The sequence below is a fragment of the Arachis stenosperma genome, chromosome 3 (genome assembly GCF_014773155.1).
Source record: "Arachis stenosperma cultivar V10309 chromosome 3, arast.V10309.gnm1.PFL2, whole genome shotgun sequence".
Lineage (NCBI taxonomy): Eukaryota > Viridiplantae > Streptophyta > Magnoliopsida > Fabales > Fabaceae > Arachis > Arachis stenosperma.
The window spans coordinates 27,752,818-27,768,477 of record NC_080379.1 but is presented as its reverse complement, the minus strand read 5'-3'; the positions used below and the strand labels follow the sequence as shown (position 1 = coordinate 27,768,477).

At 35.8% G+C, this 15,660-nt stretch overlaps 1 protein-coding gene across 5 annotated transcripts; it reads right to left on the bottom strand.

The window, feature by feature from the left end:
- Positions 1-815: 815 nt before the first annotated feature.
- On the bottom strand, positions 816-15,399 carry LOC130967381 (serine/threonine-protein kinase 1). Of its 5 annotated transcripts, none has more exons than XM_057892205.1 (18): positions 14,580-15,399; positions 14,365-14,453; positions 14,179-14,286; positions 13,522-13,629; positions 13,179-13,269; positions 10,717-10,769; positions 8,201-8,263; positions 7,407-7,451; positions 6,957-6,992; positions 6,329-6,384; positions 5,239-5,320; positions 4,112-4,240; positions 3,828-3,960; positions 3,037-3,154; positions 2,601-2,826; positions 1,647-1,847; positions 1,480-1,568; positions 816-1,237 (listed from the first exon to the last, which is right to left on the bottom strand). In XM_057892205.1, exons 1-18 carry the CDS (start codon positions 15,346-15,348, stop codon positions 1,138-1,140), a joined length of 2,496 nt encoding a protein of 831 aa, XP_057748188.1. In that variant the 5' UTR covers positions 15,349-15,399; the 3' UTR covers positions 816-1,137. The 5 variants fall into 5 exon arrangements, with proteins under 5 accessions (XP_057748188.1, XP_057748190.1, XP_057748191.1 ...); XM_057892207.1 differs by having other exon boundaries at positions 3,037-3,151; XM_057892208.1 differs by having other exon boundaries at positions 1,480-1,565; positions 14,580-15,398.
- Between the last annotated feature and the right edge of the window lie 261 nt (positions 15,400-15,660).

Sequence of the window (15,660 nt, the reverse complement as noted above, 5' to 3'; positions counted from 1 at the left end):
TTGTGTAGAATTCTTTACTTCCAAATATATATATATATGAACAATCTGTACTTTGGGTTACTTCTACAAAAAATTTTAGAAAAGAACGAGACATAAAAATTTATAGAATTTATATAAATTAGGTCAATTAAATAAAACAGGTGAGAACATTATACTATTTTTATAAAGCGCATCATCATCGTCGTCGTTATTATTATTATTATTATTATTATTATTATTATTATTATTATTATTATTATTATTGAACGGATATTTTATTTGACTTGACAACTGACAAGAATCCTTTCTCAGTTTAAATATTCTTCCATCAAATCCAATAATAAGAACAAACGCCACATCCCAATATGTTACCAGCCACCAATTTTCCTCGGCTAGTTTTCAGAACCATCAAATGCACAAAAACTCAAGCCTAGATGTCATAAAAAGCAATGATTGCCCAGAAGAAGTCCAGCAATCGGGTCTTCAGGTTGCTCATTCTCCGTCTTTTATGGATCCCCTTATGGTGCAACAACTCTACCATAAACCAGCACAAATCAAAGGAATCGAATTCAATTGGCACGTGCCCACTAATTTGGCAAAGGCACCACAGATTTTCCACTATAATAAACCATGTTAATGGACTAGAAAAAGAACAGGCTTCAATACAATTAATGGCCGAAAAAAGTTTCCAAACTGAATTATCGTTTTGACCTTTTGTTTATTTTTTGAAAAACATCAATGATCAATGAGTATAAATTAGCATTGGGCAGGGACCTGAATACGGACATTCAATCCATACGTAATCACTAAAATTGAATGAAACGAACATCATTTCATCGAGATAAAAAGATGAACATTTTTTGCATTGCTAAAACAGCTCTGACTAGTGTACGAGGGCAACACAACTAGTTGAAGTACATAAGATACACGATATGTACATACAAATATCTGATAGCTTACTAAACCCTATACTAGGGTTTACTTTACACAGACTACAACAGAACGTGAGAAGAAACCAGCAAAACTTGCGTCCTTATGGCAAACCATACTCTATCTGTACGAGTATATCACATCAACGGGATGAAAAATGGAAAAGCAGTAGTGATTTTTTGCAGCCAATAAGGATTGGGGAAGTAGAATAGAGACAATGAGATCTACCTACAAACGAAGAATGGTTCTAAGCGTGTCCGAGAGATTTTGAATTGTCCGCTGCTCCTGCGTTGCTTGCAACTCCTGCAGTGGCATATCTTCGTAACACCTTCCAACAAATAAAGCAATTTAGCTAAGATTTAAGAATGATCATTTTTTAAATAGAAACACAATCCACACGGAGGAAAGGAGCAAAAGGAAACCATCCCATCGAAAACCCAATATTGTGATTTCTTGACACAAGCACACAATGGAGGGAAAATATATAGTTCTCTACAGCTATAGATAAGTAAAAATTATCATAAAAATAGTAATTTCAACCCTGCCCAAGTGAAAGTTGAAGGGATGTACATCTTATGATAAGCTAAAGCCTGAGCCAAATTCATTAAAGTGGAACTTGATGTAAGCCGCTGGTAAATGCTTGGAGGAAGGGGCATCTGCTGCATGTCAATTAGCAAACTGATAAAAAGAGTCATAAGGTCATAAGAAGTGCATGACAAGAAAGTGCACAAAGTCACCTCATTTAGTCCTCTCCGACCCTTTTTGGATTGCACATCACCACTAAAAAGCTCTTGCAATGATTCTACTTCCCCAGTCTCACTGGTATCTGGTTGCAAGCCACCAAGCACATTATCTGACAGCAGAGCAATTGGGGATATGTCTGTAGCCCTTAAGAACGGAATGGGTACTGTATTACCAGCTGCATAAATGGACCATAGCTGCAATAGCAGCGGTAATAAAATATAAGTATGAAGCTGACATAGTCTAAATAGGTCGTCAAGATGGCCACAAAAGAAAAAAAAATGATACGATTAATGATCCAATAAAGAAACCAAATCCGGATGTCTGCCAAGCAAATAAAGCAGAGGAAGAAATACAATGTTCTTGTCCTCATGTGTCTTGAGGATCACAAATAACTTTCATAACTAAAAAAGCAGAATCTCACATTATGATCTCATTTGGTGTAATATCATTTTTATAGAAAAAGAAATTTTATAGTAAGAAAATAATCCAAATATTGAAAAAGAAAACATGTATGTCCTACCAGATCATCCATGTAAGAAGGCATGCAAACTTTCTGCAATCTACCAAAGAAATATCTCTTGAGAAAAAAAAATCCCATTGCAGAGACCACCATAAAGAAGTTATGAAAGAAACCCTAATTTCAAATCTTAGTCTAAAGATTAAAAGTCTCCTTGTAAATTGTACCATTGCTTTCCAGCCAAAGATACCAAAAAACGGCGGCAAAATTATAACATTGGCAGAGTTTATTCTTGTTCATAACTGTAAAGCCTCTGAATTTAGCAAGAATCTAATGCAGGTCCTCAAGAAAAACTGAGCTATCCATAAATATGTAAAACGCTTGATCCAAATACAATTCACAATAAAAACAACACAAAAGAAGACTGCAATTAAGTAATATTACAGTTTAGGGCAGATATAATGATATATAAACCAAATTACAGAAATACCTTATCTTGTAAAGCAAATGACTTGCGGAAGACTGTATCATTCTTCAACATGCTAGTGCTTATATCACTACCAATTCCAGCGTGTGCACGAAAACTACCTTGCGTTTTGAGGTTCTGCTCGGTTGAATTTCTAACACGAGGTAAAGTTGATTGTATGGTATCTGTAGTTGGATTAGATCCTCTAAAAGAGGCAATGTTTGTTGTACCAACTTTTAGGGTGTCAACCCTAAATGATTATCCACAAAAGACATAAAAGAACATCAGGACACATGAGGAATGAAAAGCAGAAGAGAGGAGAGGGCTCTGATATAAGAACGTGATATGTACTTTTAAGTTTGCACAAAAGAAGAATGTTATTAACAGTGAGAGGAATGACAGATAAATAATCTTTTGAAACACATGCTTTCAAATCATAGATATACAGACTGGCAAGTACCTAGAGTCGGCCAATCCTGTTCCACCCGTGAAAGCAGATAAGGAACCTGCAGAATCTCCATCCTGTGTGATCTTATGTACCTCATCTCCATGGACTATCATAGTTCCAAAGTTTCCTGCTAATAATACACACAAAGCACACTTAAAAAATAGCTTCAATTTCTCCAAGTTAAAGAAGTGCAAACTGGAGAGAGAGAGAGAGAGAGAGAGAGAGAGAGAAAGGGGGCAGGGAGATCATAATTATAAAGTCTAAATCTTTGTTTCGATGAGAGCAAATATATTAAAAAGAAAAAAATTTGAATATTTAAATTATGAGAAAATTTGGAAACATTGTTGCTTCCAGTGTTGTCAGACTTATCTTTCTTTACTTTTCTCAATTTTTCTCTTCAACCCAAATACAAACGTTTTGAATTTCACAAGTTTCTTTCATCCATATTTTATTTCCCTAAATTGAAACACAAGGACCATGACAACAAGATAGACAACTGCATAAAATATAAAAATATACAAAAGCACATTTCCCAAGATGAAGCAGATGGAAGAAAGCAGCTTGGCAAAAATTTAGCTGAAAACTTATTGCTAGTTAGAATCATTATCATGCATGCCTTAAGTAATTACTAACTAGGAATAGCACAACCACTGGAAAGAAAGGATTATCTCAAGATAACTTCGGCTTATAGACCTCAGAACCTTTTTTCATTCTTGTACTCCCTCATACTTTAGTAACATTAGGATATCAACCCTGAGAAAAGAGTTGAACAAAGCGAGTGTAAAGATAGAAGAAATACAGACCTTCACCTCCATCATCTTCCCTCACGCCACCACTTGAAGAAAGATCAGTGGCCTCCTGCACTGCTAGGTTCTGATGTCCGGATGGAACAGTATCTCCATATTCATCATTTAGCATGGAAGTTGCCATGGGCTGCTTCAGATTGGGAACGTGTGTCATGTATGTAAATTAGTATCTTCATTTTCATTTTTTTTCAAATGAAATGAGACGGTCTGAGTAGAAATTCGTTTGTGCGCACATGTGTGGGTGTGAGAGACAGAGAGGCAGGAAGGAGTTTCAGTTATACCTCATCTTCCAATGGAGTTGGGGCAAGAGTTTGCACCTGCAAAGCCATTGATGCCCTGATTTGCCTTGCCTTTTCCAGTTTTGGCAACACTGCAGCAGATCCAGTTTTCCATTTTTCAAAGAATTTATGCTAGATAGCCACAAAAAAGAACTCAATTCAATGAATATACAGAAATTAAAGGAAAAGAAAATGTAAAACTGAAACTAAATGAAATCAACAGTATCAAACATCGGCCTTATGCGGCAAATAGCAGCATGAATGCACTAAGACCGCAATACAATGATCCTAAAAAGCATGTACTATGTCAAAGAATCACCTAACAACAATAACATCCACCATGTCTTGTCCTGCTAGAAGTAAAGGAATCATTCCAAAACAAGGAATATAGATTGTAAGAAAAATTACCTAATTGCACTTAGCATATTTTGGCAGTCATTTTCTGTTCATAACTCCAAACAAAAATCCTTATTTTTACCCTTTCTTATTTAACGAAGGGTGATAGAAGTTAATCCAAGAGGATAGTAATTAATAAATATATGTTGGTCTTCAACAGTATTTTATCTAAGGTCGCCTAATTAGAGCAATCACAAATTTTACACATTCCATATAAGGCTACTAGAGCCAGGGGAAGATGGAAAGAGCTTAGGTGAAATTGTACAAGCAGTAAAAGAAAAAGATGAAACTCCATATGTTATAGTGGAAACAAATAGGGTAGCAATGTTAGAATAGCACAAGCTGAAGTCAAAAATATCAAACAAGCATAACAAGGACAGCTACATCTACCTTCAATGTTTTTCTATTTTTAGGATTTTATGAAGGAGAAAAAGTAAAACAGAAAAACAAAAACAGACATGATTTTTCATCACAAAAACCTAAAAACTGAAAATGAAAACAAATAACATTTTCACTGACCAAACAAGCCCTTATGATCTCATAAATTTCCCAGATTTTTCATTAAGCATCCAAAGCAAATTTTGAAACCATTTCATCCTTCTCTTATTTTGATACAAGAGGAAATCTTATCGGGAAAAAAAGGATAGATTATTTGCCTAAAAAGGGGGGCGGGGAGATTGTGGGGTGGCCCCCGCACATATAAGTAACTGATAAAAAATAATATTATAGCATACCTTCAACATCTCAGATGCAGTGGGGCGGAGCCGAGGCTCTTTGGTCAGGCACTTCGCAACAAAATCATGAAAATATAGAGACCTGAAAAGGAAAATCAAATTAAACCAATATCAAGTTGTCATGTTCAAAGATATCATAACTGAATTAGGATATGGACATTGCCATGTGATAATAGCACATTAATTGTAATTTTTAAGTAGCTCAAATGATCGGGGTATATATACTAACTAGTGCCCTGGTAATCTATGTAGAACATAAGGCGGCAGACCAACTTCGTACTCTCTCTCTCTGTATGAGCAGGAAAATAAAAGGACATAATAACATTAAGAGAAGAAATTACAATGAATTTGGATGATTAAGAATTCTTATTGAAAGAAAAACGTATTGTTAATCCTTAACACATAATAGCATACTTCCATTTATATGAATGTTCAAGATTTACAAGAACTTAAAATCCAACTTAATTAGGTCAACTGAGGAGGTTCTTCCTTATAGAAAAAGAATGTATCTAGCATGCAACTAGCTAAAGAGGGCACAATATAAGTCGCTCAAGGTAGAAGAGGCTCAAGTTCTCACTTTTATTATACAAGCAGTTTATTTTCTTTTTTCCCTCTCTGAGGCCTTGAGGTGCTCTCATAAGTTTGTCCCATCTGAACCGTAAAAGTAATTCTTCTATGACTGTGGGAGCACAAGGGTTGTATAGTTTCCTTACCAGAGTTGACTACATAAACTTAAGTTTAATACATCCTCATTTTAGGTGATCAAAGTTTAATGGCATCTTAATCAATCAATCCTTACACGCTCTCACTTCTTTCCCCTCAAATTTTATATTAGTAAAATAAGCTTGTTCAACAGAGAGTACAGACTACAAGGGCAAAAGTTTTGCAGCAACTTAGTGGTGATTTATAAAAGACAACAGAAGCACAACATATTAATATAGCACATAGAAAAGAAAATTCAAGATCAATATTACTATCAAAACAAAAGATAGCATTCTAAATCAATTCACAACCAACAAGTAACTGTTCTAGTTTACTGCTTCACTAATAGCAGAAAGTATATCTAGGATATTATAGTAAAGAAACAAACCATTTTTCTTTATCCTCAAGCATTGGAGCTGGCTCAATGGATATCATGAATAAAACCTATGAAGAATAATAAAGGAAAGATCATCATACACTTCATCCAAAGAATCACGTGTGTGGCATGTGTCACCCATCATACTGTTTAGCCAATTAAGCTGATGTATTACAGACTTTAGAGGCGTACAGCTTATAAGGTGTTGCCAGAAATTTTAATGTGATTGGAAAGAAATTAGAAATTAAATATTTCTGAAAGCGGAATCTATTAAGCTCGCACTAACAGCAGAAACTACCAAAACATTTGTTCTTTCACACTCATGAAGCTAGTTTGTGAGAGTGTATGGGAGAGAGGAATTCTGGGTCCTTTCGTCGCTAGTTAATTATTCATCCAAATAACTCACAAAATACAGCCTAATGTTTACATTCCTTATAATTCATAGCATTTATGTTTCTCCTCCCTGATTTACATACTCAAAGCTTCTCCAACTGACAGACTTGTAACAGTAACACTTAATCTTCCACACTTTATGTGAACTTCAACATAAATACAAGTTAAACAACAGCTAAGAAAGAGTAGGAACATAGAGATTAGATATTTCTAATACAACAACGTTCAATATCAATTTAGCACTAACCCTCATCGGATGCACTGATGATCTTGGAGGAACTCCCTGAAAAATATGATAACAAAATTTAACCAAATCCAAGCATGAGGATCAGCAAAATTTGTTTAATATCGCATCAGTATAAATAAAGAGAACTACCATAAGACTTCAATTTAAATACAAGAGTTAATACCATAAATAACAAGATATGGATGAACGTGATAATATAACCTCATAACAATAATTCTTTCTACATAAGATCGAAAAATATTTAATATATTTAAACTAATGTTTTGTTCCTCAACCACCTTAGAAGACACCCCAAAACAAACACAAAGTATTAACCCAGTAACAAATATCTTATCTTACAGAAGGTGATAGGAAAAGGAGAAAAGGGTAAGAGGAAAACTCAAATGAACACGCAGTGGATAACAGCTCACTTGGAAACAAAGGAAATTAAAGCAGAGATTAAGTATATACCTCAGCCATTTCAATCGCAGACACACCAAGAGCCCAAACATCTACCTGGAGAAAATATAATAAATAAAATGATATTATGTATAGCCATGCCCAATATTGAAAAAGAGAGAAAGTGCTATTTATCTTGACACTAATTAATTATTCTATAAAGAGAAAAACTGTTGAATTAAAACACTATTTTCTTGAAAAACCAGTAAGCCAGCTTGGAAACTAACAACATAAACGACCTAGATCCCTCTTTATATATATCAGTATTTCCAAATATGTACCATATAATCAACATGATCAATGGTTCTATATAAATTGCAAGCTGATAGTGGTTGATCATTTGATCTTCATTCTCTCTGTCAGATGGTTTTTTACTTGATCTTCATCCTCTCTACCAGACTCATACTTGCTACCTTGAGTAAGCACACTTATATTATCATCAACTTGGGCATAACCGTATAACACATCCTAAAGTGATAGGCAACTAACTCTTCATTATTTTGCAGACAATATATTGCAATTTCTTATATATATGCCTTCAAAGAATAATACTCTTCAACAACTAATGAACTGTTATCTTAAATAGTAAATAATGAGTTCCTATATGACTAATTCCCTGGAAACTATTAATGTGTCTGTATGATTCTGAAACAGTAACAAGAAAACTAAATAATCCATCCATCCACTTTACCAATATTATGTAATAATCAAGCATTTAAGCAATAAATCAAGAGCAGAAAATGCAATAGTATGAAATACAGATGCATCACGATGAAAACCAGCTTCAAAAAATTAAAGTACAATACCTTTCCATCATAGCGACTTTCCTGAATAACTTCTGGAGCCATCCAATGAGGGGTTCCAATGAACTAAAAAGCACATTAAACTAGAACATCAAAAGTCTTGCCATGATTGAGCACTAATAACATGTCTATATAAAAGCCAAAAACTCCACTGACTACAGTTTAAATGCTAAAACTAAATCTTCCATGATCAAAAGGGAAGATACAAGTCCACATCACTTACCCAAAGCAACTAATTTGATTGAAAAAACTGGAAAATCACAATAATAAGTTGCAAGCATATACTAGGACGGTAAATTTATGTCATAAACAACAAATTAATCAGAAACAATCAAATATTTTAATTGATTTATGCACACTTGTAAGTGAAGCCATTGCCACCAGCAAGTTACAACAACAACTACTACAAACTAATCAGAAACAAGCAAATATTTTAATTGATTTATGCACACTTGTAAGTGAAGCCATTGCCACCGGCAGGTTACAACAACAACAATAGATGGGTCTGCTACATGGATCAAATGACGCTATTGCGCCCTATCGTGTATCATGTATACAGTGAGACTGTTTACACGTAGATCTCCTTTGACCACCTCATGGAAGTTACTGAAGCAGTGTGCAAAAATTAACAATGATACCCTGCTCAGTTTAAGGATGCAATATGACTTATAGAAAATATATGTCAATTGAAAGGTAAAGATAAATATGCAGGGGACAAATGTTTATTAATAAAAAGATAAAAGCTAAAGGGACAGCAATTTTAATGTATATTGGCGAGCACCTTTAGCTAGCAGCCCAACACTTTAGGTTGCATTTGTTTCGGACTGAGATAGAGTATTGTGTTTGGTGATCAGAGACTGGAACTAAAATTTCATTCTCGAGACACAAAATTTCAGTCTCTTCAGTAAAAAGGGAGACTAAAACTTTAATAACATTTTTTTTTCAAAAATACTCTCATTTAACTTTTCGAATTCCAAATCTATCCCTCGGTCTCTATATTTATCTTAAACCAAATATGATACTGAGACATAACTCAGTTCAGTATATTTTACACCAAACACAATACAAAGACTTAATTAAGTCTCTGTATCTCAATTTCTATCTCTCAGTCTCAGTCTCCCTTCCAAATGCAACCTTAGTTTAGTAGCTCAACACCATTCTTTTAACTAACACTTTTAAATATTGCTGGCTAACAACTGGCCAAAAATAATAAATTGTGTTGGCCCTGCAGCATTGCTCTAACAAAAGGGAAGTGAGAGGCAGGCTTAAACTCTAATCATAGTTTTTGATGGCGAATGACGACTCAGGGTAGAAGGGTAAAAAACTGCCATGAGGTCATAGCAGATGGCGTTGTGGCAAATGGCAGAAATGGAGGATACCTAAAAAAATATATAAACTGTATACAAATAAATACTAAAATAATCTACAAAAAATAAATAAAACTACTACAAGATTAAAAAGAAAAATAATATCTAAACCACTAACTACTAATAATTTATCAATAATATGAAATTATTTATCCATATTATAACAATCAATATTAAAGATTAAAATAAATATCAAAATGACATAAATAATAACATTAATATAAACTAAGCAGCAGCAGAAGCAATTTGAGGGTTTAGAACCGAAAATAAAAAATAAAAATAAAAATTGAGGGGTGAAAATAGATAAAAGGGGATAATAAAAAGCTTGAGGATTCAACTTATAAAGAGGAAAACAAAAAGGAAGCAGTTTAGAGAAGCAGATTCAGGAACAGGAACAACGTTCAACATCGTCGTCTTCCTCTGCAAGTCATGGTGCCATCTTCATCAATGTTCCGTGCCTCTGTCATGTTCTATTGCTTCTCATCGTGGTCTTCCTCTGCAGTATCAGTGGCAATGCTGTTGGTGGTGATGTTGTCGGCTCGCAAGTCTTCGTCTTCCTCAAGCAACAGAGAGGGAGGGAAAGTGAACATCAGAGAGTAGAGAGGGCATGAAGGGGCAGAACACGACAGCCAGAGAGAAGGTTTGTCTTAAAAAAATTTGGTTTAGGGTTATTAAAATGACCAAAAGACCCTCTAATATAAAAGGAACTCCAAAAAAAAAACCCACCATTTCTGCTATACCTGTATCGGACCCAATGGCTCAGCCTCCACCGCCAATCTGGCTGCCATTGTCCAACACCATTTCCGCAACACCACACGCTTAAGATGGTGGTTAGCCCAAAAAACGCCATGCCATAAAGCCATGGAGCTACCATGGCTGCAATTTAAAAATACTGACTCTAATATGTGTCTGGAACAGTTTATTCAAACATAAAAACAAAAAAAGGTATGTAATCACTTTACAGATTGAGCTTATTTTGTTCTAGTTTAACATCTATACCAAAATAAATTCAAATATTGTGGTTATAACACCCAAATCCATTTTTGAAGCTATCAAACTGAAAAGACATTTGCAAGACTACTAAGACCTAATCATAATAAAAAAGAACATCCTGAAATATCTAAACATTCAAATGATGAACAAAATAACTACCGTATTGCGCTTTGACATAGTCCTTGTCAGCTGTGCAGCAACACCAAAATCCCCTGGTCATTGGCAATGAGGTTTCTTAATCAGTCCATCATTATAAAGTCCGAAAATATTAATGTCTTTGATATGGAGCACTATTTCAACAAAAGGAGAAAGGAAGAAAGCATAGAGCACACATGTACACAGATGTAATCAAGAAAAAGATCATGCAGTCATGTACTACTTTTCAACAATATATGTTCCAATATCTTGCCCCAATCTTTTGCAGAACAGCAGAAGTCTATTCACCAAGCAAGTGCAACCTTGATATAAATACGAAAATCCAGATCATAAAATGTGTAACAACTAATTGAACGAATCAAACAGACATAAGAGCAGTAATGTCAGTGTCACTGGTTAATTTCATAGTATACATAAAAAGCCCGACAATTATAAGTGGAAATTTATCAAGAAAAAACATAGATGTTCTCATTTTGGAAGGAATGTTCAAGTTTCTTTAAAGTCAAGGGAAATTTCTTTCAATGAAATGTTCATGATAATTAGGTAAACTTTTCAGGGGGAGAAAGAAAGGTAGTTTCTAACAAATAGCTCTATGAAAAGGTGCACAAACACACATAAAGATAAGGCTCAATTTGGTCCCCAAGTTTTCACTCAGTAATCAGTTTGGACCCTAGGTTTTAAACATGCTTACTTTAGTCCGAGTTTTATAACCATGAATTAAGTACGTCCTTCAATGCTTATGTGTGTAATAAACTGTCACTATGAAAGTTTAACAGCTAGCTCACATAACAAGAAAGGTGTCAAACTAAATTTGGTCTCTTAAGGGACTTAATTTGGCAATGAACTAAATTTTATAAATGTAGATGGCTCAATTTAGTTCACTGAAAGACAAAATTGAATCCCATGCCTTTGGTGTAATGTCGGCAAGCAATTAGGCTGACACAACAGCAGTTAAGCATTTTGTTAGCTAGACTGATGGCGAATTCATGGTTATATATTCAGGGACCAAACCAATCATTCGGTGAAAACTCATGGATTAAATTGAGCCTTATCTCCAAACAAACATATTTAGAACTTTTATTATGTATCTTACTCTTACTGGCTTAAGAAAAAAAAAAGGCACTAACCCACTTTTTTCCTTTTAGTTTTTATATCTTCCCTAAAAAGAAACTGATTTGCTTATACCTTGATTGAAACTTCTTTGTCTTTAAACTGAAAAGAGCATTTTCTTTCTTGACAAAAGCTTAAACAAAAACAACATAAAAGCAGTGTTTTTGAGCTTAAGAAACCAAAAACCCTAGATATATCATTGCTGTCCAACATATAACAACTGTAAATTGTTATTATTTATTAATTTTTATTTATGACAAGTGATATTATTTATATATGACTAGTTAAATAATAGCCACTGAATGGATACCATGTTATAATGTGAATTGTATAACTTTCTATAGATGTTAAACATATTAAATTTTAAGCTGTCAATAATTTCAAAGCTTTAACTAGTAAGTAATATTGAAATCTGGAAAACAGAACAGTGTAATTCTTATCTTCCATGAACACTAAAAATAACACCAATGCATTTGGTTAAAGTACCTGTGTCAGGTACATTGCAGGTACAGGTAAGCCATGATACATACCGGCAAACAAGTTCTCATGAAAAATAAAATGGGTATAGCAGGGAATAGTGAGAGTGCAGTACGTACAGCAGGATTCACAAACTTAACCAAAGCTAATTTGTTTTCCTCATTCCTCTATGTGCACCCAAAACCCTAATCCCCCTCTTCCCTTCTCTCACTAACCAGGCTGCCAACACATCATTCATCATGCTCAGCCACCACTCAACCACTGGAAAGTGAAAAAGGCAGCAGTGGTAAGTGGAACAGGTCATACAGAAACCCATACTGTAGGCGATTGAAACTTGAAAGTGAGAAGGAGGGAGCACAGCAGCAACCAACACCAGAAATGGCGTGGCAATAGTAGTCTCTCCCTCTGGCGACCTCTGCTCAGCCTTCTTCCTTTAGGAATGAGTCTGAATCATCTTTATTTTACTGTTGTCGCATTGGTTTTTTCTACGGTATTTGTTGCTAAATGATTGTTCTTCTGAAATTTGTGGTAAAATGGATGCAATTGTTTTATTTGAGTGCCATGTTTTGCTATAACATTTTTATTTGTTTGTGTTAGAACATTGATGGGAAAAGAAATGACAAGATTGAAACTGTTAGAGTTGGAATGCTAAATTCCGCATTTGGGGGAGGGGGGAGTATGACACACTCATACCCAAAGAAATTAAAGTTGTCAAATTCTCTTTCCATACTCTTAATTAGTTTAATTCAGCACGGGCAACTAGGCATGAAACTTACCATATTTTTATGTGCTAGGAAAACAATGATAATTACTGATAACATTAACTAAACAAGTAAGAACAACCACTTAATATTAGCAAATAAAACTAGAGTACCCACCTAGCTTGACATCTCCTTGTTCAGTTAATAAGATATTTCCGCCTTTAATGTCTCGATGGACTTTGAAAATTGAGTGCAAGTACTCAAGTCCCTTCACAAGATTAAGGAAAGTATATGAGATAAAAATAAACAAAAACAAAATTGCACACTCAAACAGAGAGCAGAAAGCTTGGTTCAAGCAACTCTGCAAGTATTTTATTGTCCAGACTCCAGATTTACATAATTACACAAATCAAAGACAAAATAACATTTAAGCATGCCTTGACAAAGGTTGAAAAAGAAATCATCCAATAGAATATAATCAATAAATAACTCCAACCCTAACTCGGTCAATCAACTATACCTTCAGTGCTTCTCTACAGATATATGCTATTTGACCCTCATCCAGTGCTTCATCAGTCACGCTCATCAGATCAGCAACACTACCACCACCACAGTATTCCATCACTATCTGCCAAAAATCTCAATTGAATATTCAGAGACCATATTTTAACCAAAAATAAAAACCAAACACGTCATTTTTATTTTAAGAGAACGGAAGAGCATCTGTTGAAAATTTGGGCAAACCAATGAGTCCAAATGAAATAAGCAATAACAAGCAAAAGCCAAACTAGTGAAACTAAAATCCTGCCACACCTCCAAAATAAGTCAACAGCTGATCACCAGGGGGAAGCCCAAACAAGCAGCACAAGCACAACATTGTTCACAAAGTCACAACTCACAGAAACTCTAAATGTAGAACATACAGAAAGAGTTTCACAGAAGCTGTGTCATAAGAGTACAAACAAAATGATAGCTTCCTAGATACTATAGGAAAATGCAAGCAGACCAACACTTCTAATACAAACAAAATGTGATGTTGGCTAGTATTAGCTCATATGCAAGGTAATATAACAGAAACATAAAACAAAAACATAAAAAATTCAAAAAGTAATGCTCACTTAACATTTCTCTATATTATGTGATTGATAAGATTAAAACTAAACATTAGACTTCTTACCCAAAGATACTCTTCTCCTTGGTAGCTCCCAAGATAGCGGACAACATTTGGATGATTACATTGTTGTAACATCTCAATCTCACCACGGATTTCCTCATATCCCTCCTCCTAATCATAATAAACATAATGGTTCATTTACAGCTAGTCAAACTCAAACTACCAAGAATGCAAGTAACAGAAATTTACCCCTTCAGATAATGATATGACTTTGATAGCAACCATCTCCGATGTCCTTAAATCCCTTGCTTTGTAAACAGCTCCATAGGATCCCTTCCCTGCAATTATCAACATCATTGAAACAAAACACACATAACAATTCAATTAACATCCACAAAACATGATAACTCAAACAATTGCGCAATGAACACAGAAATAAACTTCAATAGCACCTCGCTACCTACCAAGTTCATTGAGCAATTCATACTTGGTTGTAGGATCCTCTCTGGTAACACTCTCCGGGATCGAACTCGCCGAAATCTTCGTTGTTATCAATTGCTGCCTCGCATCCTCGTTCTGCGAGGAACCGCTCCCTTTCCTCTGCTTCCCAAATTCTCCCGCCGCCTGCATGCTCGCCACAGCCCTCTCCATCGTTGAACCGGCACCACTGCCGCCGGCGGTCCTACGCACCACGGTTCCGCTTATCGACTCTCTCTCGCTGGATCTCACCGTCGAGCGCACAACGAACGTCCCAAAACCGCCACCGTCGTCGTCGTCATCGTCGTCGTCTCCGCCGACGCTCGCCTGAGAAGAACTCTGAGCCTTCCAGGTCGATCCCGATGGCGAAACCAAGCCGGAAGAAGAAGACCGCTCCCGCTGCCGGCTCCGGTCAGTCTTCACAATCATGGTGCCAAAATCTCCAGCACCTTCGTCGTCGTCGTCGTCGTCGTCGTCGTCGTCATCGTAATCCATTGAGGCACCGCCTCCGAAGTCCTTGGGGAGGCGCTTGAGGAGTGGAGGGAGGGAGGAGTCTTCGTCGTCGTCGTCGTGGCCGTTCTCTTTGTACACCATTGTCCCGTACAGATCCTCCTGTGACTCCGGGATTCCGGATTTCCGGCGCCGGATTGTTCCGCCGTCTCCGGCGTCATCATCGTTGTGGACGACGAAGGTAGAGTATATATCGGATTTGGGTTGGGCCTTCCGGGTTCCGGCAGAGAAGGAGCTCCGATCCATTGTTTTCTGGTGGAAGGAACGAAGGAGGAGAACCAAGCACTACACTTGCTACTTTGCCAGCAAAGACGCGGAATGATTGCTCGTGATGCTTAATGGGCCTTGTTGGGCCTAATTCGATTTTGGGTATATTTGTCGAAGGTTTCAGTATTTGTTTTATATTTTTGCAACACAGAAAATCCAAGACCAAAAATATCAGATATAAACTTTCGGGAAAGACGTGGCAAAGGTATTTTTTTGGGTTATGCTACCGTGTTGAAAGCAAATTTTGTTAGCATGTGAGAAACTTATGTGTTATAATTGGATGAGTGACGC

Excerpts from the sequence above, each read along its gene's own strand:
- LOC130967381 (XM_057892205.1), bottom strand. The coding sequence starts at position 15,348 with ATGGATCGGAGCTCCTTCTCTGCCGGAACCCGGAAGGCCCAACCCAAA. Across the intron at positions 10,770-13,178 it reads ACAAGGAGATGTCAAGCTAG|GGGATTTTGGTGTTGCTGCA; the intron begins GTGGGTACTCTA and ends GCCAATGACCAG. Across the intron at positions 1,569-1,646 it reads GTCGGAGAGGACTAAATGAG|CAGATGCCCCTTCCTCCAAG; the intron begins GTGACTTTGTGC and ends ATTGACATGCAG.